Here is a 27,745-nt window from a genome sequence, read left to right on the forward strand (position 1 = left end):
GCTCAATCAGTGGAGCCTGCAAGTCTTGATCTTGGAGTTGCTCAAGCCCGGTACTGGGTATAGAGATTACCCAAAAACAAAAGCTTTAAAAAAAATAGTTTGTTGGTTGCACATTGTTAATGTAGTAAGTGCCACTGATTTGTACATTTCAGAGGTTAAAATGGCAAATCTTATATTTTAGCATAATAAAAAATAGCTAGCTAAAATAAAATGGCAAAGTAAAAACTAAACCCAAAGTCCTCCCTTAATCCACTATTTTCTCTGTTAAATTACAGTATTTTCAGAGAATTCTCAGCCAAGTGATTTATCACTTATGTATTTAACTCTTAGAGGTGGCTCCACAGAAAGGAGAATCTGTAAGAAAAGTAACTACATAAGATCATCAGAATACACTTGTATTTATTTCAATGTCACTTGACAACATACGTGAGAGTAAGGTTAAAGTATTTATGTCCCATCTAACATAAATTATCACCTGTTTTGGCCAGTGCTGAGAAATAAGGGATACAGAGCTGTATTTCCCATTTCAGAAAAATTAATTTCTAGGTATTTTCTATAGATTTCCAGGTATTTCTATAGGTTTTCCATTACAACTATTTCATTAGTAAAAGAGCCCTACTATCTCTCACAAGTGTATGTTATTATAAATACATGTTTTCTTATACTGACTTATTGTTAATTTTTTTAAAGTAATTTTAGCTTTCCAGCACTGAAATTTTAAGTAACAGTCATTCTCCTCACAACTTATAAATTTTCTTCAAGGACAATTACAATCCTTTTTGACCTATGAGAAGTAACATTGTTTTGATTTTGTTGTACTTGAAATATTTTCCCGTGTCATTTAAACACTTATTTTTAGGGGCGCATGGGTGGCTCAGGCAGTTAAATGTCTGCCTTTGGCTCGGGTCATGATCCCAGGGTCCTGGGATTGAGCCCCATGTCTGGCTCCCTGCTCATTGGGGAGCCTGCTTCTCCCTCTCCCTCTGTCCCCTGGTTCATGCTCTATTCCAAATAAATAAATAAAATCTTTAAAAAAATAAAAATAAACACTTATTTTTAGGATTAATAACATTTACATTTAAACTTACATAAACTCTACCATAATTTCCTAGGTGTAGGAAAAAAGCCATTCAGGTAATAAAATTTTTCTAATTTCTAACCAAATTATTGTGCTTTTTAAATCACAACTTGTTTAGTATAAAACAAACCGAAAAAAAAAATCCAAAATAACAACAAACGATAAAAGGCATTTTTTTAAAACTTAGGCAAAACAATATGCAAACTATTAAATACAACAAATGTTTCCTTTATTTGTACCCAAGATACCATATACAATAAAAAACATTAAATGTCTCTAACAAGCTTCACTTATTCTGCAAATTAGGTCACTTAAAACGTTAAAGGTCTTCAAGCTTATTCACCAACTCCCTTTCTCATTATCTAGAGAGAAAATGCATTCTTTTAAAAAGAAGCGCTCATCTGTGAAAACTTTCTAATTAACTCGTTTCAAAGCATGTGCAAGATGGCAGTTTTCTACACTGTTTCAGCATTTTAATTGGCAGAAAATGCTTAGCGGCCTATTCACAACCGCACCCCCCCCTTGGTAATTAAGCTAGGGTCAACTCTATGACTAAACGAGCCAATCTTGTGAAACAAACGATTTCTACCATACACAGTATATGGCCTAGTTGGTTTACAGCAGTCTTTGAACAGTATTGAGATAGTAGCTGTGTCACTATGGGAGATTTATATGGAACAAGTTAACCTTTCTTAATGGTACAGCAGTCATTAAAAATAATTACTAGCAGGGCAGTCTCTCTAACAATTATCAACATCTATCAAGACACAGTTAATTCAAGCTTCATTTCTGACAGTGCTAATAACCACCTGCAAACAACTAATCAATATTCACTATTAGTTATATATTTGTTTTCAAAGCAAGTGTAATTTCCTCTAAGGCTTTTCAGATTGAATAAACTTCTTATTTTCAACATTATGATTGTCAAGCATCTGTCAACAACTCTGTTAAAATATATAGAATATATAGATTATGTCAATATTAAAACATAGGAAACTTTTAAGTCATAATCCACAGCTGATGTAAAAACAACTAGAATTTCTTAGAAGCCTTAAAAATAAAAAAAGCTATTAGTTTTAACTCTAGATGTGACAATCCTGTCAGTCTGTTTTTCCATGTAAAGAACAAATGTGTTTTATTTTTGGGTCAAATAAACTCAGACCTAACTTCCCCTTTTCTCCTGCCTCAGTGAGAATTTATAAGCACCTTAGAGACTGTGGCTTTTAAGGTGTTTACTCATCTACAAAGATCACTGAACATGAAGCCAGCAAAGGGAACATATTTTATCTGTTCAAAGACCAGAATTCAAAGCTACTATGTGGACTCACTTTCTCTGTTTTTACTGATCTTACCTAACTGAATAGGTACTTCCTAGCAAGACTATTCTTGGGTGTTTTGTTTTGTTTTACTAATCTACACTTATAGCAATACTTTCTTATACCAATACTTACCTCTACCTCTTTGTTGGCTACGTCTGCATACCTATCAAAGCACTACTAAATGTAACTATATATAGCTCTATCTCCCAGTCACTTATGTTAGCAAAGCAGACTTAAAATCCTTTTTATCAGGAAGCAGTGAAGAGCCGCGTACAGGTTACAATTATAGGCTTTAGACGGAGAATACTCTAGTTCATGTCATGGCTCTGCTACCTGGCATCTATGTAAACTTGGACAAGTTCCTTAACTTCTCAAAGCCTCCTTTCCTCAGCAAATAGAAGTAAATAGAAGTGCCCATTTCATGGGCTTAACAAATTGAATATCCTTGTAAAAGTATTTAGAACAGTACATGATATGGTTGCAATAAATACAGGCTATTATGATTAATTTATCTATTCTAAAGTTATTTTTCTATTGCAAAGAAACTGACCAGTAGGTAGGTACCTAAGAGACTGACTTCATATGGAGAGCATTTCCTTTCACCTGTACTCTTTCAAAGTTTAATGAATACCTCTACTGCAAATAAAACTCTTGTTATGTACACTGGACTGTGATATTCTTAAACATGTCTACATTATGCTCTGAAAATTTTTTAAATTCTGCCTCTTCAATCTTTTATCTTGTCAGAATCCCATTTTTGGCCCATATTCACACGTATCAATTTAGTCACTTTCATTACTAAGTAACAGGGCCACTCCATCTTGGGCATTTCAACCAGAACACCTTCATTGTGATTCTGCACAGGATGAAGTCCATGAGAATTCCACTCATTCTGAGAAGACTGTATTATCAAAGTATATATATATATAAGCTGCCTGATACACAATTGACCCTTGAATAATGTGGGGTTAGGGGACAAACCCCTGCCCCTGCAGCCAAAAATCCAAGTACAACTTTTAACCGCCCCCCCCAAATTTAACTAATAGCCTACTGCTGAATGGAAGCCTTACCATTAACATAAACAACACACATTTTGTATGTTATATGTGTTATAGACTGTATTCTTACAATACCACCTTTTTCTTAATTTCTTAATATTTCTAGGCTACACGGTTCATCCATGAATTTTTTCAAATTATTGCAAACCTTCAAGAAACCTTCCAATATATTTTTTGAAAAATATCTGCATACAAGTGTACACATGCAGCTTGAATCTGTGTTGTTCAAAGGTCAACTGCATTCATAAAATGATCTTCAAAGACTCATTTTCAACAAGGGTCTTTCCTGGATTATAACTGAAAGTTTACAGATTAATATTAAGCAATTTATTCATTCAATCGATATGTGAATGCTTTCTTTTTGTTCAAAAGACCCAGTCAGGGCGCCTGGGTGGCTCAGTCAGTTAAGCAACTGCCTTTGGCTCAGGTCATGATCCTGGAGTCCCGGGACTCCCTCCCGCATCAGGCTCCCCACTCAGTGGGGAGTCTGCTTCTCCCTCTGACCCTCCCCCCCCACCTCATGCTCGCTCACTTGCTCTCTCTCCCTCTCAAATAAATAAAATTAAAAAACAAAAACAAAAACAAAAAACACAAAAGACCCAGCCACTTCCTTTAAGCAACTGAAGTCCAACAAAAACAGATAACAAATCCAATTATGATAATCCCCCAAGCTCTGTACTGGGATGGAGATATACGGACAGTGTCAAGGAAGGGAACTTAATTAAGCCTAGGATGGTTAGTAAGTTATCCCAGAGGGTCTAACCCTTGAGCTGAATCTTTGAGAAATCACAGTAGTCACTTAAATAGAAAGGTTCAGAATATGAAAAGGCAGAGATAAATGAGGGAAAAACAGAATAATCTATCATCAGGAGTTTGTTATGGTTAGGACTGAGAGGAAAGAGATGAATGGTGGGGGATGAGGATGGAGAAGTAGGTAGGCAGGGATCATATCCTAGAAAGCCTGACCAGCCAAGGACAGGACTTTGAAATTTTAACAATATAGCATAATGCAGTTTCCTAAAATATGGGAGAAAAATATATAACTAGCACATCACAACAAATCCACGTTCTCATAGACATTACTGCTTACAATATAAAAGATGTAATAAAAATACTAGAGATCTAATGAAAAATATTAACTAGTATAAAGATACATGGCAAAATTATAAAGGTGATATCCAAATTAACTAAATTTGGAAGATAATAGCATAGTGATTAACTGCCCAGAGGATTTATGACAAACCTTAGGCTTGGTGGGCTCTATCATTTATTACCCCTGGGACATGTAGGCAAGTTACTTTTCTATGCCACAGTTTTCATGTCTGAAAGAATAAGAATTATGTAATAATTCCCTCATATAATAATTCAATAGAGTGGGGTGCCTGGGTGGCTCAATCGGTTAAGTGTTCAACTCTTGATTTCAGCTTAGGTCATGATCTCAGGATCAAGTCCTGCGTCTGGCTCTGCACTCAGTGGGGAGCCTGCTTGAAGATTCTCTCTCTCCCCCTCCCTCTGCCCCTCCACTCACTTGTGCGAATGCTCTCTCTAAAATAAGTAAATCTTTAAACAAAAACAAATTCCATAGAATACTTTTAAAATTTAATGGGGGGAAGAGGGAAGCATGTAAAACACTTAGCACTTGGATAGCAAAATGGCTAAACTCCCTCGGCTTGAAATCCAGCACTATCACTGACTAGCTCTGAGATTTTGGGAAAGGTATTAGGAGAACATTCTCTACTTATGTAACTGTTGTGAGAAGTGAAAGTCAGTGAGTTTAGAAGAATGCCTGCAAGACTTGTTTGTTAACTAAAGTATGTTAGCTGTCACTAAAAAGAAAAAACTCTGTGTCAGAGAATCTCATTTGCATTTTAGAAAGGGAAGGTTATGAAGTTATTTCAACAATTCAGTCGAGAACCAAGTTATGATGGAGTGGACAGAGTTAGAAGGTATTTAAGAGATGACTCAATTGGACTTGACAACTGATTATGCAAGGGAAAAAAGGAAAAACAAAACCATAAGAGAAAAAGGTCAAAGATTTTCAGATTTTACTAAAAAAAAAAAAAACAAAACTGTTATGGCATTTGAGATTTAGTAAGAGGTACAAACTTTTTGTGGAGTAAAAGTTTTGGAAATATTAAGTGGGAGATACCTGTGAACATCAAGGTGGAGCTATCTAGCCAACCAGGTATGGTTTTAAAAAAGCCTAGAGAGAATTTTGAAAATAGTTTTGGTTTTACTTTTGTTGAAGCTCTCCATAAAATTGCCCATAATGAATTCATGTGCCAGTCATTGGCATTTCTGACATTCACAGAGTTTATCCACAGTGGCTTCCCTTTTTACTTCCTTATAAACTTAATCTTAGCTTTTCACCAGAGACCCTCAACTCTACTAAAAAGTAAAGTAATTTTAATACCAAATGACCTTAATTGGCAGCCCCATTATTTACATCTGCCCATCAAGAAGAATCATTTACCACAATCTATATTTCCTTTTTAATCTAGTTCTGTATCCATAGCAAAACCTTCCTCCATAATCCTAGAAAAGACAAGTAAACTGCATTGTGCCTCTTGTCTTCCCCAATACTTTTTAAACATTCATATCTAATCCTGACTAAAACACATGAAAGTCACCAAAAGGAAGACAGTAATTTGAAATTACCTTCCAATTCAATTACATTTTTAAAATAGCACAGAGACTATTTTGAGGGGGAAAAAAACTTAAATCTTTCTTACCTGATGCCCCTATATTTGCCTTATCTTCAGGAACCTGATTTTTATCCTTATTTAAATCTTCAACTAAAAGTTTGTCAAAATGTTCGATACAAAGTCTGCTGTCGATTTGATATAATAAAGCAGGGCAAAGGTATGTAAATAAATCAGGTGAGATTGGAGAATTGGCACCATGACCATAGTATTTTAACAACTGAGTGACGTTCAAACACTGCAAAAAATTGATAAAACAAATTAAGTAAACGAGTATTTTAAGAAGATTAAGCAGAAAAAGAAATTACTGTATAATAAATTATTCTAAGTATGATTTGAAAATAACCTGTAATACCGATATCCATTACAAATAAAGCTTTTCATTAAGAATTTATGATAGAAATACATTCGACTTCACTACCCAAGACTTTACACGGACTTACAGCCATTTTCCACTCCAACACATGAAAGATTGTGACTTTCTCAATAATTAATAAAAATCACTCACAACTACATTCATAAAGGGTGAAGAGAAAAATCACTGCCCTATTCAAAGTGCAATCATCAGTCCTTCAAGATTATTAAATAGAGTACTTTAACAATTTTACATCAAAATATACAATAGAGACATTTTCACTGCCTAAGGTACTCCAGAAAAATATCATATTGGGGAATTCTAGCCCAATGCTAAAATTGGAAGATAAAAGGCGGCAGCTTCACCCACTGGTACTTCTAGGTACAAAACAAAACAAAGAAAACAAATAGCAAACAAGTTTGGACCTATCATATAGCAAATATCTAAAATGAAGGCAAAGGAGATAGTAGTGCCTTTTCCCCCCACACATCATACACTTTGGTTGCATGCTTATTTACTAACTTGCTACCTCATTATATGATTTTATTTATGGTACAAAAAACAAAATCAAAACATACAAACAAGAAAAGTATTCATCTCAGGTCTTAACATGAGGTTAACTACTCTATCCAGTGCACAGAACATTTCTAGAAATCCTGAGAAAATTCCCAATATGCATCAGACCTGTGAAGATATAAAACAACATGTGTGATATAGACCCCACAAGTCTGGCAGAAAGAGTAACATTAATGGTAACACCTGGTTAGGATCAACAGAAGATTCTAGGATATTATCTATGGTAGTAAATAAATAAAAGCATTCCCTTACAAGTACACTAAGATTCTAAAGTATAAGTGATTTTAAAATTGCACTGCTGAAAACCAGTATCTGATTATTTATGCAAGGAAGAAACACAAGATATTTCCATAGATGCAAAACATACTTCAATAATAGAGACAGAAACAGGAAGGATGAGGTCATTTTCCCTATTAGATGGTGCTGCTTTTTGTACATGTGAGCAAATAAATTCAATAATTTTCTAAACTTTAATAAGTACTAAAAATTAGAATTATACAAGGACGTTGATATACTTTTAATGAAACAAAAATAAATATGTTTAAGGTAAGTTTAAAAAAAATTGGGAAGGAACCAATCAAATGTGAAAGTATCCAAAGGAACATAAAAATTTTAAAGGAAAACACAACCACCCCATTACCAGTGGACTTTCCTATTATTTTATCTTTTTGCATTCACCCTACATCTGTCAAAGGCATTAGAAAAAATTATGAAGAAGTAGGCCCTACAATAAAGTGACATAGAGAAAACCAACCTACCAGATATATAAAATAACTGACTATGGAGCTACATCAATGACTGGGAACCATTCTGTAGTTAATTCATTAAGTTAAAAGAAAATGTCTACTTTCCAACAGGACAGGTGAACAAAAAGGGCTTCAATTTTCAAATATCTAAAACCAACTAGCAATAACAAAATGAAAACTAACTCGGGAAGTCCAAACAAGTCATAAGCAAGAAAGTAAAGTAAGGAATATATGTTCTAACAGCCTTTAAATATTAGATTTGAGGAACCCAAATTTGAGAACACACACTGCAAGTGAAAATCCAGATAAAAAACTTTAACCTGATTTTAATTCCTTAAAGAATTTTGTTCAAGAACATTATCTGGAATTAAGTTTGAGTATGATTCACTATTCTCCACTGCCATTTTTTTTTTTTTACCTAAAATGCTCCACAATTATCTGAGAATTATGGAGCAACCATCTCTTTACACCTACCTCATGTTGACGGTCATCTTCATTATGATCTTTGTGAGTAGCAGCTGAATAAATTGCACTTTTTTTTACATGTGGTGCTTCTCGCTTTCTAGTATGTCGAAGTTCACCTTCATTATCAGGATTAAGATCTTGGTGTCCATGACCAGGATCATGACCATTATGTTCTGGAAGGCGTACATGAGAATGACCTGGGTTATGTACACGATCAGGTTTGTGGACCCGATTATGCTCATACTGTTCACCCTGATCATGGTTGGGGGGAAAACCTGGTGTAATGACCTCAGAATTTTCATTACTTTTCTTCCCTTTTCTCTTCCTCTTTCCTTTCGGTAGCTTACTTTCAGACTGTTCCTGTGTTTTATTGGTCTCTGTTGAAGGTTCATGGCTAGGCTCCCCACGCTCACTGTGAGCAATGGAATCATTAGGAAAATGGCGAGTGGTGTTATGATCGAGGTGATGATGCAAACAATGGTGATGACATAAGCGATGACTATGGTCATGCATATGTTTATCATCAGATTTGACAGATACTTCAATTGTCTCTTTCTCTGGATCACACTTATGGTTTCTCTTTGTTGATACACTAGTCACAGTTTGATTTTCTGAATTTAAATGATTGTGGGAATGCTGATGGTTATGGGAGTGAAAATGCTTTCCCTCTTGAACTGCCAAAATATCTAAGTGAGAAACATGATCGTGGCCAAGATCCTCATGATTAATCTCAACTACTTTTATCTCTCCAAGGCCCAAGTTTGTTAAAAGTTTCTCCAGACCAAAAAAGGATAATCTTCCATTTTCACCATAACGGTCAAAAAGTTTTTCAATATAATATTTTTTTTCATTTTCAGCATCCAGCACTGAAAATTTGCTTGACTCCGATTCTGTCATTCCACGACGATGTCTGTGATGTTCTTCAGAACCATGGTCATGTTCTTCATGGCAATGGTTGCAGTGATGGAAAATAAATGTCAGCAAACAAATGAGGCAAAATTTTGTGTGCATATGTACCTTCATTTCTATTTTTCCTAAGGGGATTTAAAAAGAGAAGCAAACATTAGTTCATATTTAGATACATTCAATATAATCATAAACTCTCCAGCAACTGCCAATCCATAAGGCAAATGTTTTACCATATTTCTTTCAGTGCTATAAATCATTCTTTCCTTCTTCAATTCCATATAAAAATGGTCTTTTAATTTATCGAAATAGTGTACAGCCCTTCAAATTACTACAAATTGCTCATGACTCCATCTATAGACTATCCTCACTCCCTTTAAGCATAACACTTAAGGATCTACTATATATTTATACAGGAACTGTTGGCTTCCTCCTTATCTGGTCCTTTACAAAAGCCTGCTGATCCTTGTTCTTGAGGTCCTGGTCAGTGTAGTAAGACAGGATGACATAGAATGGTAAAATGTATACAAATCAGAAAGAAATAAAAATATCATTATTCACTAACGGCAGGACTGGGCATGTGGAAAATCCAAAAGAATCTATAAGTTAATTTAGTAGAACTGCCATATTAAGAATGACCAAAAAAATCAATTTTATTTCTATATACTAGTAATTAGAAAATGATATTAGAAAACAGTATCATTTACAGTACCAATAGCTAGGAATAAATCTAACAAAAGATGTGCAAGACCTTTACATAAATAAGAGATCACATATTACTGAGAGAGATGAAAATACCTAAATAAATGAATGGCTATATCATGTTCATGACTAGATGCAATATAGATCCAATGTAGTATCAATCAAAATCCCAGAAGAAACCGTGAAAGTTGATGAGGTATTTTTAATATTTACGTGGAAAAAGAAAAGTCTGAGAATGGTCAAGACATTCATGAAGAACAAGATAGGGGCACTTACTCTACCAGCTACTAAAGATAGTGTGGTATTTGGTGAAAGAACAAATATACCAAAGAAACAAAACAGAGTCTGAAAATAGTAAAGATTCTCTTTTCCTTGGTGCTTGGTCAATTTGATTTCCATTTGGAAGAAAAAAGTAAATAAAACTTGACCCCCACCTCACACCATACATAAAAATCAATTCAGATTGTAAACCTAAAAAACAATAAATGTTAAAGCAATAAAATGTCCAGAACTGTGCCATTCAATATGGTAGCCACTACCCACATATGGCTGCTTAAATTTAAACTAACTACATTAAAATTCAGCTTCTCAATCACCTCAACTAAATTTTAAATGCTCAACAGACCCTTGCAGCTCATGGCTACTATACTGAACAGTGTAGATATAGAACATGTCCATCATCACAGAAAGTTCTATTGGACAGCACACTTTCAGAATACAGAAATGCATGTGAGTCAATTAATTTTAAAATGTTCTAGAATAAACAGGTCAAAGTAATTTTCATGTTGTATCTTATTTAGCTCACTATAAATGCAAATTATCATTTCAAACATGTAATAAATATAAAAATACAAAAACTATTAGTGAGATTTTTACATTTTTTTAATACTGTGTCATTGAAATCCAGCATGTATTTTACACTTACAGAACATCTTAATTCAGACTGACCACACTTTAAGTGCTCAATAACCACATGTGGCTAATAGCTACTATACTGAAAAGTGTAGATCTGGAAGATTTGGGAGACTAGCTTCAAGACGTTCAAAAGAGAACATAAAAAACATTATAAAGGGAAACTGATAAAGTATACTACAATTAAAATTAAGGAATTTCTGTTCATCAGGAGGTATCATTAAGAGATTAAAAAGGCAAGGGGCACCTGGGTGGCTCAGTTGGTTGAGCGTCCAAGTCTTGGTTTCAGCTCGGGCCATGATCTCAGGGTCATGAGATGGAGCCCCGTGTTGGGCTCTGGGCTCAGTGGGGAGTCTGCTTCCCCTGTCCCTCTTTCTCTGCCTCTCCCCCCAATCAATCACACACTCTCTGTCTCTCTCAAATAAATACATCTTTTTTTTTTTTTTAAATAAAAGGGCAAGCTACAGATCTTTAAAAGAAAAATGGGGGAGAGGGACACCTGGCTGGCTCAGTAGGTAGAGCATGTGACTCTTGATCTTGGGGTTGTGGGTTCGAGCCCCACGTTGGGTATAGAGATTACTTCTAAATAAAATCTTAAAAAAAAAAAAAAAAGGCACGCCACAGACTGAGAAAAGATTATCACAATGTTACCAGTCAAAAATATATAAGGAATTTCTACAGGGCGATATGAAAATTATGAGACAATTCAATGGAGAAATGGGAAGGAAGTCTGAACAGTCACTTCATAAGAAAACAGCCAAATTACTAAGCATATCAAGAGTCTCAACCTCCACAGTTATCAGAGAAATATAAATTAAAATCACAGTTAGGTACTACTATATACCCACCAGAATGAATAAAATACAAAAGATGCAGGTTAAGAATATGGAGTTAACTCATATCTGAATGCACTACTGGTGGAACTGACCATACATTGGTATCTTTTGGAAAAATGTTTGACAGCATCTCCCAGAAGTTGAACATAAGCATATCTACTCACACAGCAATTCTAATCCTGGGTATATGTTCAAGAGAAACGCATGCACGGTGACACCAAAAGACATAAACATGAAAGTTACCACAATCATCATTCATCATAGCTTAAAACAGGAAAAAAGGCCAAATGTTCATCAACTGTCAAATGGACAAACAGAATAACCTTACAATGGAATTCGACACAGGAATGAAAGTGAAATTATGGCTTCACGCATCAACACAAATAATCTCACAAACAGACTGTGCAAAAGACGGCAAACATTAGACTGTGAAAAGATGGCAAACACTAAAGAGAACACCATAAACAAAGCATATAATAAGCAATATATATTTATATAAAGTTAAAAATGGATAAAGCTATACCAAAAAAACAGTAACTTTTTTCTAAGATTTTATTTTTAAGTAATCTCTACACCCAACATGGGGCTTGAACTCACAACCTCGAGATCAAGAGTCACACGCTCTTCCGACTGAGCCAGCCAGGAACCCCCAATGGTGACTTTTTGAAAGGAAAGTAGAGGGTAATAATTGGAATCGGAAAGTGAAGGAACATTCTCTTTTCTGAGTAATGGTTACACAAATATGCCTACTTTGTGATAATCATTGTATTTATACTCTGTGTACTTTTCTATATACATACTGTATTTCAACAAAAAAGCTATTTTTTTATTTCTTTAAAGATTTATTTGAGAAAGAGATTGCATGCAAGAGAGCACGAGCCGGGTTAAGGGGCAGAGGGAGAGGGAGAAGCAGACCCCTGCTGAGCAGGGAGCCTGATGCCCAACTTGATCCCAGCACTCTGGGATCATGACCTGAGCCAAAGGCAAATGCTTAACCGACTGAGCCACGGAAGCACCCGGTGAAAAAGCTTTTTAAAAATAAAATTTTCTTCAGTGAAAACCAGTTAGAAAATGTAATTAACAAAAATTATACGGCTTCTAGAAATAACCAGAACAAGACCATTAAAAAAAAGAAATGCATAAGATATTACTGAAGGACAGACAGTAAAGAACTATAAAAACTAGAGAGATACCACCTACATGGAGGAGATATAAGGTATATAAAGTCTTCTCAAGTGTACATACAAATTTAATTCAGTATCCATTAAAATCTTAGTAGCTACTTGTTTTTTTAAGACTGCACAAACTTATCCAAAAATTCCTATGAAGAGCAAAACCCCGAAGACGACAAAACAATTTGAAAGATTAGCAAGGTAACAAAGACTTATTTATAAAGTTACACTAACTAAAGTAATACAGAACTGGCACAAGAACAGACAAATACACAAGAGCAGAACAGAATTCAGAAAGAAAATCAATAATACTGATAGTGAACAAGCGGTTCTTCCTCCCACCATACACAAAAACCAACTCCAAAAGGAATAAAGACCCAAATGTGAAGAGTAAAATTCTTTACAAGTTCTGGAAGGAAATTTAGGAGAATATTATGACTTTTGATTACGGAAAGATTTTTCAGAAAAGACACAGAAAGCACAAACCTTAAGAGAAAATTTTAATTAAACTGAATTATTTAAGTATTACTCTACAATAAAGAACACCATAGACAAAGCATAGGACAAGCCATAAACCAGAAGATCTTTGCAATGTGTATATAAAACAATGCACATTAAAGATCAGAATATATAAAATATATTTATCAATATGGAAAAATCTCCAATACTGCATACACAACTATACAAATGATCTAAAGAGGACAGGAGCCCCTGGGTGGCTCAGTCGGTTGAGCTCCCAACTCCTGGTTTCGGCTCAGGTAGTGATTTCAGGGTTGTAAGACTGGGCTCCACACTCGGCAAGGAGTCCGCTTCTCTCTTTCCCTCTGCCCCTCCCACTGCTCGAGTGCTCTCCCTCTCTCCCTCTCTAAAATAACAAATCTTAAAAAAGAGGACAGCTGGTTGAAAAGTAACATAATTACTAACATAGATAATGCACCAAGACATTAATAGACAAAAATATCTGACATGTGCTAAGCAAAGATCTAATGTAGAGAAGTAGAAACATGGTACACTGCTGATGGGAGTGTATATTACAGGTACAATCATTTTGGGAAGCAATTTGACACCTACTAAAGGTGAATGTGAACATACTCTACAGTCGTAAAATTCCACTTCTATCAATGGATCTATCCTAGAGAAACTTTTGCACTCAGACACAGGAGACAAACTCAAGAATCTTTATTGCAGTATTGTTTTTTGTTTTTTTCTTAAATGTTAACGACCTTGTAACAGGATACTTTGGTTGTAAATAACAGAACACTAGAAGAAAATTTCACATTAAAAAAAGTTGGAAGAAATGGGTAGTTTCAAGATAAATGCATGATCAAAAACCCAACCTCTCAGATTTGTCCCCTCAGAATCTCAAGGAATTGCTGTTCCTACAACCATTCCGTCCTTACAAAACTATATCCAAAGCTGGAGGATTTATCTTCACACTTCTTTAATTTAAAAAAAAAAATTATTTTATTTGAGAGTGAATGAGAGAGAGAGAGAAAAAGAGCAGGGGGAGGGGCAGGGGAGAGGGAGAAGCAGACTCCCCACTGAGCAGGGAGCCTGATACGGGGCTTGATCCCAGCACTCTGGGATCATGACCTGAGCCAAAGGCAGACACTTAACCAACTAAGCCCCCCAGGTGCCCCTCTTCACGCCTCTTCTCACCCAGGGAGAAAAATCTTTCCCTAAAGTCTCTCCCAGATTTCTGTTTACATATATTAGAGCAGGACTGTACTACATACTCATGCCAAAGCCAATCACTGGTAAAGGAGGAAATTACTGTGACTGGCTTAGACAAATAGATATTCATTTCCCTGGAAATGGTAAGAAGCTCTCTCTCCTACATATACGAGAGGAAGTACTCACAGAACATGTGGGCTTAACAGCAAGGAAAAATGAGGTAAATAAGGAACGGCAATCAATTATGTAATAATTAGTGCCTGCCACAAACCTACATGCCTATCAGTGGAAGAATGGATAAAATAAATGTGGTATATTTATGTAATTAAAAATTACACTGCAGTTATAAATGTATGACTATGAAGGAATATATAACATGCACAAATCTCAAACAATTAAAAAAGCACAAAAAAGATAAATGTCCTATCGCTTAAACACAATTAAAAATATGCAAAAACATTTTACTTTCGGGACATATAGATAGGTAGCAAGAACCTAACATGGGGATGATTACATTCAGAACGGTTACTTTTCAGGAAGAGAAGAAGAGTCAGATGGTGGAGGGTGGTATACACATTTATCTGCATCTGCAGTGTTTTATTTCTTAAAAAGAGGGGGGTCTGAAGTATTGTGACACAACGCTTAGTATTTGTTAGAGCAGCATAATGGGATTCAGGTTATATTCTTCAATGTATTCTTCTGTAAGTTTGAAAAGATATCACATAACCTCTATTCGTGATTAATCAAAGTATGGTTGTAGGAGCAGCAGAAACAGCATCACAGTCACCTTGGAACTTGTTAGAAATATAAATTCTGGCACCCCACCCAGACCCACTGAATCAAGAACTCTGGCTGTAGAGCTTGGAAATGTTTCATCCAGCCGAGTCAGATAGCTAACGTTTGAGAACTACAATCAATACAAATAAACACTCCCATTTATTTAAGATGATACTTTGGTCAACTGAATGTTGTGATTCCCCAAATAAATTAGGTAGAATTATTATGTGACAGACGTGGCTTAAGAATTTTTAAAGCCAATTAGTCTGTAATGTTTTCTAATTCCAAAGCTACATTAAGTTCGAGGTTTTGGTTTTTTAATCCAAACACTTCAGTTTCTTATACAGCCTCATAAAGTCACCATTTAAAATATATTAATTTTTACTTGTACACTAATGAAGATGAAAGAGATTGGATAATCATGGCAATCACTATTAAGCAAAAAGAGGACAGTTACACTCCCTGAAGTTTACCCTGATTTTCCACGAGATGCTAGTGAAAGAGAATATTCTTAGTGAATGTTGTTCCATTCATCTGATATGTAAATGTCTTGTCATTTATTCAGTGCACCTTATCTCACTGTCAAATGAGTAAGTACCAGTGGTGGAAATAAAACATACATATATTTTGATGAGGCAACAAATAACTGACCCCATGTGTAGCCAAACAAGTTCTATGCCCAAAGCGCAGCAAAGCCAATTACTGGACGTTGAGTATGCCTCAGGGAAAGGGTTTACTGGAGAGGCAGTCAGACAAAGAGACAAGGAGATAGGAGAGCAAGCCTCAAATCTGCCTGCCCTATGGAGACAGGGATGTTTCAAGGCAAACAAAAAAAGGTCTGGGTAAAAAGCTGCAGTGGCACTTATTAGTACTATTAACCTTTGGTCACCTGTTTCAATCCCCACTGTCTTTTGATCATTGCTCATTCTTGAGGGAATTGGGACCATGACCGCTCTAGCTACTTTTGGCTGAAATGGGGAGAAGATGGCATTTAGAAGACTGGAACTTTCTGCACTCATTTAGAAATATTCTTTAGTTCCAACATACCAACTGAAACACAGCATTCTACAATACCAAGAATTTTGTAGTCTCATTCCCTTAGGAAAGTATTCATACCTACAAATAAAATGAACCCTGGGGATGCACATAGCACTCTGGCTAATTCAGGAGGATCAATACTTTCATTCTGCAGATATCATCTGAAACCAAGAAGTATGGTTAACTGGATGATCTGATTAACCTGACTCTAAACTAACGGAGTGCATCAAATTAGACCAAAAAAAAGGGTTATAGACATTACTACTGGATTGCTGTGGTCGTACTCTGAACCGGGGTCAGAATGACATATCCAACAGTGAGAAAGACTGCTAGCCTTGGCAATGTTGGCAAAATCCTAATGGTAGATTATCTTTTCAAGCTTGAGTGGTTGCCCACAATAGAAAAACGCTAAGTATTGATTGTTTTCTTTGGACCAGCTCTCCTAAATAGTTTTAGGTCCATCCGAGGCTCACTGATCCGAGCAAGATTCTTCTTGATATTCTCCTTGCTGACAGGGTTTAGCGAAACCTGTGGATTCTTGTGGAACCAGCTTCATCTGATTGTGGTGAATCCATGGCTTAACTCCCTTTAGTGTCACTGAAGAATGGGTGGTCAACAGCACCACAGAAGGTCCTACCCAACAAGGTTGGAGCTGGTCCTCTGGATGCTTACTCTTCCAGGTCTTTAATAACACCAAGTCCTTGGGATTCGGGCAGTGTAAGGGCATATCTGTGGGGTACATATCAACCTACTGGAAGCTGACTTACATACAGCAGTTAAGTATTTCCCAAAGACTGAACATACCCAATAGTATCCAATTCCCTAATGTGAGCCCCGTCTGAACTCCTAAGTCATGAAAAGCATGTGGAAAGGGTCTTCCATAGGATACTTCATAGGGGCTTAAACCAAGCTTATTGCTAGGGGCCACTTACCCAAAGCAGGGCAACCAGCAAGGATTTTTTTCCCCCAAGTTAAATTGGTTTCTTGGCAAATTTTTGCCAAAGTTCTTCTACGCATATGGTTCATTTTTTTCCATTTTCCCAGTTGACTGGGGGCTACATGAAGCATGTAATTTTCATTGACTGCCCAACACACTGGACACTGGCTTATGTGACTTTCACTATAAATACTGCTCCACTGTCACTCTGAAATTGTTAGCAGCAATTCAAACCTAGACATGATTTTGTTTAGAAGTAACTTCTGATGCCTTCTCTGAATGGCATGGAAAAGCTTCAACTCAACTTGTATAAAGTGTTTATAAATACTAGCAAATACTGAAGAATACCTATTGTTTGCGGCATAATGGTAAAGTCTACCAGCCAGTCATCTCCAGGTTTGGTGCCTCGAAGTGGTATACCTCTTAGAACTGGTGGGAGCCCAGTCTCAGGATCATTTTTAGCACAAATGTCACATTTTTTTTACTATCTTTTTGACAGTTCTCTGAAGACTGGGACCCACAGTATACTTCTGGATCCACAGGAGAGTGACATCTCACCCATCTGGTGTACTTTGGTGACTACAACTAATTGCTTTTTCCACAAGATGTTGTGGGATAAGGATTATCCCTTGTCCGTGTTATTTCCAGCTGGCTCTAGCTAGTGCCAGTAATGTGTCCAAAACCCCATTCTTCAGCTCTTCTTAGGTTTTCAGTGGAATACTGGGGTTGATATTTAGTTAAGTCTATGCCTGGTACTAAAGCCATTACAGAGGGTTTTGGAATCTTTGTATGGGCTGCCAACTTGGTGACTTGAGGTGCCTGCCTGTTCCCTTGGGCAATCAAGAGTCTGATTTCTGGTAATCCTGGCAATGAATAATAACTGATGGGTCACCACTGCATCCAGCACTCTTCTTTATCCTTGATCCATAAAACTGCTTCTGTGAACATCACAAGGTCTGGATTTTCCAATGGCAGATCCGTCAAATGAAGACAGCTGGAATAAACCTGTTCAATTATCTGTTTGTCACTGGTGATCTTTGAGTGGCCCATGCAGCAACAGGCATGAAGACTGTCTAAACATGGGCCACTGTAACAATTTTCTCTGAAGGTGAGTATCTCAAGGTGTCTAGCTCTAGTTTTCAGGGCTTCAGGGAAAAAAGGAAGTTTTAATTCTCAATGATTCCAAGTCAAGAGAAAAGGAGAAAATTAGAAACCTCAGTTTGGAGAGTCTAGGCCAGATATTTGAGAAAACCAGAATAATTCAGGATACAGACCAGTGTTACAGAAAAACAACTAATACTTAAAGACAGTTCATTAGAACTGGAATCTAATATCCACCAATGTGTACTACTAAAACATAATTTCTAAAATCACCCTCATTTCTACCAAAAATACTACAGTTTTCCCATTAGTTCTGGAAATTCTTGGTGTAGTTTTATGATTTTAAAGGTATCAGGTATTTGTCATTCCAATGCAATTGACAAGGAAATTCTGTGACACACACTTCAATATTAGAATTGTAAGTGATGACATCATACGAAGATATAGCAAAACCTTAGGAATTCTATCTAATTTCTGGAACAGCTATTGCATTCACCTATACAATATAACCTAAAAAGGTTTATTATCCCTTATTTGACAATGCTCCCCATGTAATCTGATATATCAGATTAGCCTCATTAGTCAAAAAGACTTCACTTAGAAGTTGAATTTGGGAAGTCTGTCAGAAATATCAGGAAGTTTCAAAGAACATGCTTAAATAGCATTACAGATCATTACAAAACTTAGTATTTAATTACCTATTTAGCCAAGGTGGCAATAAGAGATTCTAAAGGCAAATACAGAAGGTTTTTTTTTCTAGGGAGATTAAAGATAAAGCCTTTGGTTACAATTTAGACAAATAATCTAAGAAAGTTATTTTTAACAGAGAGAAAAACCAAATTCCAATTTTTTTTTGAAGAGTATATTTGACAGAGAGAGAGTGAGCACAAGGCAGATGCTTAACTGACTGAGCCATCCAGGCACCCCCTAAATTTCAATCTTATACTGGTGTACTTCTGATATTAAAACTCATTCATTCCAATAAATTTTTTAAAAAAATTTTGCATTCCCTCTTTTTTCCCTATCACCGCCCATGTTAATATAGAAGTAAGGACACCAGGGCACTGCATGGATTGGGAGTTCTTATCGTGGATACTGTGATGTGCTGATCAGAATCTCCATCAGGAAAGAAGGCTCTCAGCTGCAGGGAATGCTGACAACAGTTCTCACCTCTCAGAGGCTATTGGGGATTGTGTTGACTCAAGACAGTTGCCTTGCTCTCTTCCCAGGTGGTCACACCCACTGACTGTTCAATACAAGGGAATAGAAGTCCAGCCCTTTTGCCACAATTCAGGGTGGTTCTAAGGGGAATCCAACTTTTGGAACTTAGATCAGCTAAGGCTTCTGCTAATGTTGTACCAATGCTCAAATTCTGCCTTATCTTGCTCTCTTCTCTCGCTTCTCTTCCCCAGGTGTTGACCACTCATTAATGAACCTTTTTTTTTTTTTTAAAGATTTTATTTATTTATTCAACAGAGACAGAGACAGCCAGCGAGAGAGGGAACACAAGCAGGGGAAGTGGGAGAGGAAGAAGCAGGCTCCCAGCGGAGGAGCCCGACGTGGGGCTCGATCCCATAACGCCGGATCACGCCCTGAGCCGAAGGCAGAGGCTTAACCGCTGTGCCACCCAGGCGCCCCATTAATGAACTTTTTTTACATACTAATCTCCATAATCTTAATCCCAACTGTGCACAAAATTCCCTTCCAAAGATTTCCTTTTCACAAACCTTCCACAACTTTCCTTCTTACGTTCAGATTTGGTCCCAGGATTTTCTTTTTTAAATAAAGAGTCTCACTTTCCCTGCATATAGAATTGTTCCCAGTAGTCTTAATTATATTTATTAGAATTCAAAGGCTTTTTTTTCCTTTTCTGACAAATTTTGCAACAGAAATAAGATGAGCCAACCTCACTTCTGGTAAACACAGAACAAAAAGTTCTACATCCAATGCTGACAACTCTAAAGACGTGCCTATTTTGACTAAATAAACCAACAACCTTAAATTATTTTTAATATTCTTTCCCAGATCACGTAGACTTCAAAAACACTTGGGTTAGTTTCCATTTTTGGATTTTAGAATGCCCAGTTTTTACAAGCATTCACCTAAGAACCAACTAGAGTTCTTTTAAAATTAATTTTAGCAATACCATCTGGAGGGATAGAAAATCTCTCACATTTACAACACACATGGACACACAAATACACAAATAAGATATGAACAAAATCTTCACTAGAGGCCCAATATCTCCCTTTTATTAAAAGAAAAAAAAAATCTAGGGCGCCTGGCTGGCTTAGTTGGTACAGCATACTACTAAATCTCAAGGTTGTGAATTCAATCTCCACTCTGGGTGTAGAGACTACTCTAACAAAAAAACAAACAAACAAACAAACAAAAATCTCATTGGAAGATCATATTATAATTTATGGATCTGTTTAGCATTTTTCTCTGAAGTCTAATATTGTGGCCAAGCAGTATTACAAAAAGCGGTGATTTTTTTCCCTTTTCATAGATTCATAACTAAACATTGCCCAATTTTGGAGAATACGGCCCAAAGGTCTGCATGTGGGAATCATATTGTCATTTTCCATTTTTCAGTTAGAACATGGCCAGTTTTGTCCAAAGATACCAAAAGCTGCAGCAACAAACAAACCAAATGAAGTCCATAGTACCTCTGTGAGCACTGGTTCCTCCCCTGAAAGTGGTCTTCACCAACTGAACCAAATGGCTTCTAATCAGCCTTTCCTTAAACAAGGACGCTTAAGAGAACCAATACCTCTTATTTGGAGGTAATCAAATGGGAGAAAGAAATCTAAGAGAGCCAAACCAAATGAAAGGAAGAAATAAGTTTACAGGCTGAGCATGGCATATGAAGCACTTACCAAGAGACATCTGTCCAAACCAAAAACGGTTTCCTTACCACAAGAGTTAAAGCACCAAAAGTCGATGGTACCGTCGAGGTGGGGCTCCGGGGCTGGTCCCTTGGATGGAGATCCTAGGCAGCACCAGATTTCCACTACTGACTGGGGGCCAACAAAGCACAGGCAAAGAGCTCCTGGTTGGCTCACCAAATTTATAACTGGCCTCAAGTTTGTATAGCCGACACACAGCAAAGCGGATCACTGAGACATCGAGTATGCAGCAAGGAAAGGGTTTATTCGAGAGGCAAACAAGGAGACAAGGATATGAGATGTAAGGAGGGCAAGCCTCAAATCTGCCTCCTCCAAGGAGGAAAGTTAGGGATATTTAAAGGCAAACAAAAAAAAAGTCTGCAGCTGTGCTTGTTAGTCTCATTAACCCTTTGGTTACCAGTTTCACATGAAACACAAAAACTGTGGGTGGTCTGTCTGCATGAGATTTCAATTGTCGTTTGTCATGTTTTAAATGTATGGTACTCAATTTGTTTATTACAAGAATTCTAAATATCTTGATTTCTCTACTTATTTACATCCAAGAGAGTATCACAGAAATGCAAATACATGAGTGACATCATAGGTGTAATTTTAAGCCTGTGTTAAATGTTTTTTCTAAGTAAATCATTCATAAACTTTGCAACTTCAGTTCAGAACTGCTAACAAATGTGTGCCTGAGAATCATTATGATTCTCTATGATGAAGTATGCATTAGTCAGCGTAGACTAAGCAGCTACTGCAAAGAACCTCTTCCAAAAGGACAGTGGCTTAAGAAACAAGTTATTTCTCTCTCAAAAACAATCCAAGATGACTGCTCCAGGTCTGTGAGCAGCTCTGCTCCAGTCAGATACACATCAGCCTTACATGGGTGCTATTCCAATCAGCTGTAAAACAGAATCAAAGTCCAGGTATAGAAATTTCTTCTGAAGCAGCAAATGAAGCAGACACCGCATGCATCACTTCTCACATTCCAACAGCAAGAACTTAGTCACATAGCCTCAGTTAGCTATGACGAGACTGGGAAATAAAGCCTCAACTACAACTTAAGGAGTTTCTCAAGCATTCTATGAAAGGTAAGGATCCTTTTCTAACCATAGCACAAAGAGGATCCTTGGGGTTGAGACAGGAATGGAGAAAATGTTGCCTAAGTCCACCTATTACTCAATCCTAGATACTGGCCTTTACAGGACTCAGCCTTGCCTAAGCCAAGATATTCAATTGTCTCTTGAGTTTTGGAGTTTTCTACGTTTTTGAGCATTGGCAATATGTTAATTTTATAACTGATTGTTTTTTCACTTCAGCAAATATACTAAGTTATTTACCCAAGCCTTCTGGGTAAGACAATGATCCTACTGCATAAGAAAGGAGGAATGGATTCTGGAGAACAGCTAGCAGTTGCCACCACAATTTGTTTCATCTTTTGTTACTGATTTCCAATATATCATCAGTTAAAAGTTTAAGTGTCCCATCACTGTATAATTTCACATTAATGGCCAGGTTAATTCACAATTAAATAACTTTATCACTGTGCTAATTACACTATTTCTTATGGAAAGATTTTGCTTTGGATGCAAATAAAAAGAGATCCACTAATATTTTCCTGTAAAATTCACTAATATTTCAACATCACATCAAAACAATACTTAGTGAGGACAATAGTTGTAATTTGCTATGGGAAGTGGTGGGAAGGAATCATGAAGGGAATTCTGGGCTGCTGTTAATGTGGTATTTCTTAGGTGCTGGTTACATGCGTGTGTTCACTTCACGAAAATTTGTNNNNTATTGGGCATGAGGAGGGAGAAAAGAGAGATCTCAAGAAGACTCCACACTGAGCACAGAGACAAATACAGAACTCAATCTCATGACCCTGAGATCATCACCTGAGCTGAAATCAAGAGATGCTTAAAGGACTGAGCCACACAGGTGTCACCAAACAAAATAATTTTTAATCCTTAAAAAATATGTATTTCAGGGACACCTGGATGGCTCAGTCAATTAGGCATCTGCCTTGGGCTCAGGTCGTGATTCCAGGATCCTGGGATCAAATTCTGCATCTGGCTCCTTGCTCAGCAGGGAGCCTGCTTCTCCCTCTGCCTGCCACTCCCCCTGTTTGTGTGCTCTGTCAAATAAATTAAAAAAAAAAAAAAAAAAGAATATGGCTGGGGCGCCTGGGTGGCTCAGTCGTTAAGCATCTGCCTTCAGCCCAGGGCGTAGCAGGGAGCCTGCTTCTTCCTCTAGCCCTCCCCCTGCTTGTGTTCCCTCTCTCTCTGGCTGTCTCTCTATCAAATAAAGAAAATCTTTTAAAAAAAAAAAAAAAGAGAGAGAGAGAGAAAGAGAGACAGAGAGAGAGAATATGTATTTCAGGGATGCCTGGCTGGCTCAGTTGGTGGAGCATGTAACTCTTGATCTGGGGGTTTTGAGTTCAAGCCCTATGTTGGGTGTAGAGATTACTTAAAAATAAAACCTTAAAATATATATATATTTTTCAACTCTCAATTAGTAAAATCAGCAAAATGTAGCTTCTATAAACATACCTATATTTAACCATCTCCAAAGACAAGTTTATTTTTTAACTTTTTATTTTAAATAATTTAAGATATGGGGCACCTGGGTGGCTCAGTCAGTTGGTAGTGGGACTCTTGGTTTTGGCTTAAGTCATGATCTCTGCGTCGTGAAATTGAGCCCCACGTCAGGCTCTGCTCTGAGTGTGGAGCCTGTTTGGGATTCTCTCTCCTCTCCCCCTGCCCTCCCCCACATCTCACCACCATTCATACACCCTCTAAAAAAAATTAAAAATTTTTTTAAAATAAAATAATTTAAGATATAAGTTGTAAATACAGTTCAGTTTCTATGCACTCTTTGCCCAATTTTCAATAACAGCTTATATAATCACAGTACCTTTTCAAAACCACGATGCTGATACTCATATATAACTTAACTACAGACCTAATTTCACCACTTTTCATATGCACTTAAAATACTGTAATAGAAAATCCATTTCTTAACCAGAAAGAAGAAAGGTATTATTAGTAACCAAAGGATCTTGCTTAAACTGTATGATTATACTTAAAAGAAAGAGAGGCAATTAGGGTTGATAATCTCCATACCAAGTTCTTTTACAGAGGCTTATAAACATCTTTAATTATAGGCTTTCTATGGTAATTTTTCCTGCATAAAGTGCCAAAGTACAATTTTTAAATTTTTAAATAAAATCAGACACCTAGATCAAGAATAAACTGAAATACACACTAATTGTTAACAATACAAATCTTTCTATATTTTGTCTAAAGAAGAGAATTATCTTTATTTCATATAGACAGAATAACAAGGTTTAAGATATTTATGTACACTAGCTAAATACTCTTATTTTATAAACAGAAATCTAAGACCCAGAGAAGATCTATGATATGATTAATGTGGTATTTCAAGTGTGTGGCAGTCCTCTAACTTGAATGTCTAGGACTCTTTCTATGACACCAGCATATCTGTGTATCATAAAACCATAACACCTTGAGATAATTACTAATGTAATTCATCTAAAGTATACTACCAAAACATTTTAAAGGGAAAACAAATTGTCTCCTATTAACTTAGTTAATATAAAAAACTCAGTAAGATTATCAACAGATTAGTGAACAAAATGATAGTTTGACAAGAGAAAAGTTAACTAATAGACACAAAAATAATTCTATTTCCAACAATAGGTTGCTAATACTGGAAAGGCCAGTAGTATAACCTGTGTATAATCTAACATTTGACTTAAAAAAAATACTTTTATTCAAGAGGGTACTTTTTATCTTTTAATTTTTTAATTTATTTATTTGTCAGAGAGAAGGAGCACAAGCAGGGGAATGGCAGGCAGAAAGAAGTAGGCTCCCCACTGAGCAGGGAGCCCTGCTCGGGGCTTGTTCCCAGAACCCTGGAATCATGACCTGAGCTGAAGGCAGCTGCTTAACAGACTGAGCCACCCAGGCACCCCAAGAGGGTATTTTTTGAAAGGAAAATGAAAACCAAGTGAAAGGAATCAGTTTTTATCTGTTTGTTCTCTCTCTCTCTCTCTCTCTCTCTCTCTCTCACACACACACACACACACACAAATAATCATAGGAAAAATACTATGAATTGCTTAGCAAGGTTTTAAAACTAAGCATTTCAATGCTCCAGGATTGCTATTTTGAAGGTCAATGAAGGATAGCGGAATCAAAAGAAAAATCACTAAAACACTCAACTTGGATTATACAGATGTATCACACTTCAAATAAACCTACTGTGAAGAATGTACACAGTATCTCAATTTCATAAAGGACTTCATATTTTAAAAGGTTTCATTATAGGACTTCTTTAAAAATAACAGTAGAAATTAGTGTGTGTGTATTTATCTGTGTGTGTGTGTGTATCTCTCTCTCTCTCTCTCTCTCTCTCCTGAATCACATCAACTGGCATTTATACCACTGAATGACTTCATTAATCTTTACCCATATTGGTAGTCAGACACCAATTTGGTTTCCCTCTGTGACTGAACAGCAGTACACACAAAATGAGACTGCATACTGAAGAAACACTACTCTAGGAGTCAAAGACCTCAGAGATCTGGCTCTGCCACTCATTTGCTGGGAGTTGCTGGGCAAATCACTTAACCTCTTTAAGTCTTATTACCACTTACAAAGTGGGGATATTAATCCCTGTTCTATTTCACAGTAATTATGACAATCAAGTAAAATAACAAGTATTTTTTAAGTGGTAAAAGCTTTAAATATTTTTCCATTTTACTTACAATGTTAAATGCTATTTAAGTGTAAGTTATTAATGGTAATATAACCAGGATCTATTTTAAATCCCATTTCTGACATACACGTTGAATATAGTATTTTGTACATAGTAAAGAACCAAGGATCAGAAACCGTTGTCTCTAATTCATCCCAGCACTGTCACTGTTTCCAGTCTGCAAAACAGGGGGAATAGCACCTACATTTATCCAACAAATGAACTAATGCATATAAAGCTGTTTTGTATAACAAGTATATTATCCTAAGGTATTACTACAATTAAACGTGGCACTAAGTATCTTTCACTTAACTTCCAAAAAGTACATATAATGGGCGGGGGAGGGGGTCCCTTTGATTTGATTCCTTTGAAAAAGTGCTATCAAAAATATTCAAGAGTACATTCAGCATTAGCGCATAAAGACCGATTCTAGATTACAAGACACCCAATTCACTAGTATTTGAGAAGTAGGAAAGAATCATCACAACATACCAGTTTCACTGACATTATAAAACTTTCCAAGGCGTAAGGGAAAAAAAAAAAACTTTTCAGGGCATAAAATTATTTCAGTAATGGTTTCTCAGCAGGAACAGCTAAATCCTCATACAGCTTCAAGATTTGTTTTTCATTCCCTCACTTGACCAGATACCTAACCTAGTAATGCCATAGTTTTAGTTTGAAATGCCGATGTAGTTCTTCCCAAGAAACAAGCACCATTCAAACAATCTTTTAATATTTCCACTGAGATTCATACCTATAAAAAGTCAGATGTATGCTGTAAGTGAACTTGGGTGTAATTCAGTGAAGCCCCTGTTTCACTAACTTTAACAAGAGAGAATAAAAACATCTGAGTCTAGATTCAATGTACCAAATCAAGCATCAACATATCAAGTCCCTCTTTATTGTATTTTAAAACTTCATGTACAAACCTACATTTTTCTCATTGTATGTCAAAATAACTATCTCAAAACTCTGCTTTTCAGGTTTTCGTTACGGGGAGCCTAGAACCATACTGTTGAAAGCCACCTATGATATTCCTGTGTCTGTCTGTTCTGCTACTTGTGAATACAAAGAACATTTGACCTGACAGTAAATGTAATGGCTTTTATCAGTCACAAAATACTGGGATGCCTTTTGAAACTGCTAAAATGTTTATGATTTTAGGTTACCCTTTAAGTAAACAGACTTCAAGCTCTTTCACTCCAAATGCATACGAACCTACATAACACGTATCATGAACAGGACTTAAAGAGTGTTAATTTAACCTTAGGACCTGAATTAGGCACACATGCCTAATTGACTCATCACCACTGGCAGTTGCCTTTATTCTAAGAATAGTTACTGCCACTCTCAAATTTTTATCACTCCATTCATCTTGGCTCTTCCCCCTTTATGTCACTGTTACATGTCCCTGATTTTGCACCAGCTTGTCATTCATAAGCACTACCAGTTAAAATGATCCTTTCCATGAGGATAGGGAGAAAAAAAAAATCATAGAATGTCCGGGGCAATCTTTTTAGAACATTTTTGAACATTTTTATAGCATTTATAAAATTTTTTGATGATGCTGACAACACAAGCTTTATCTTCATCACCATGGAAGCTCTCTGTGTGATTAATTTTAGGTGTCCTTATAGTTATTTTAAGCCATCAAGGTCCCCTTAATTGTTGAACGAAGTGAAGATTCAGCTCTGTCATTTAATAAAATCTTACAAAAA

The 27,745-nt window shown here is 36.4% G+C and overlaps 1 protein-coding gene across 1 annotated transcript in view; it reads right to left on the reverse strand.

The window, feature by feature from the left end:
- Window positions 1-27,745, reverse strand: part of SLC39A10 (solute carrier family 39 member 10) — a 66,662-nt gene that overhangs the window by 30,300 nt on the left and 8,617 nt on the right. The window contains exons 2-3 of the mRNA XM_008687286.2: window positions 8,309-9,333; window positions 6,188-6,395 (exon numbers count right to left, since the gene is read on the reverse strand). Coding sequence (XP_008685508.1) covers window positions 6,188-6,395; window positions 8,309-9,322 — 1,222 coding nt within the window. The 5' untranslated portion in view covers window positions 9,323-9,333. The remainder of the gene's footprint in view (window positions 1-6,187; window positions 6,396-8,308; window positions 9,334-27,745) is intronic.

Source organism: Ursus maritimus, unplaced genomic scaffold (assembly GCF_017311325.1).
Source record: "Ursus maritimus isolate PB19 unplaced genomic scaffold, ASM1731132v1 scaffold_1, whole genome shotgun sequence".
In the NCBI taxonomy this organism is placed as follows: domain Eukaryota; kingdom Metazoa; phylum Chordata; class Mammalia; order Carnivora; family Ursidae; genus Ursus; species Ursus maritimus.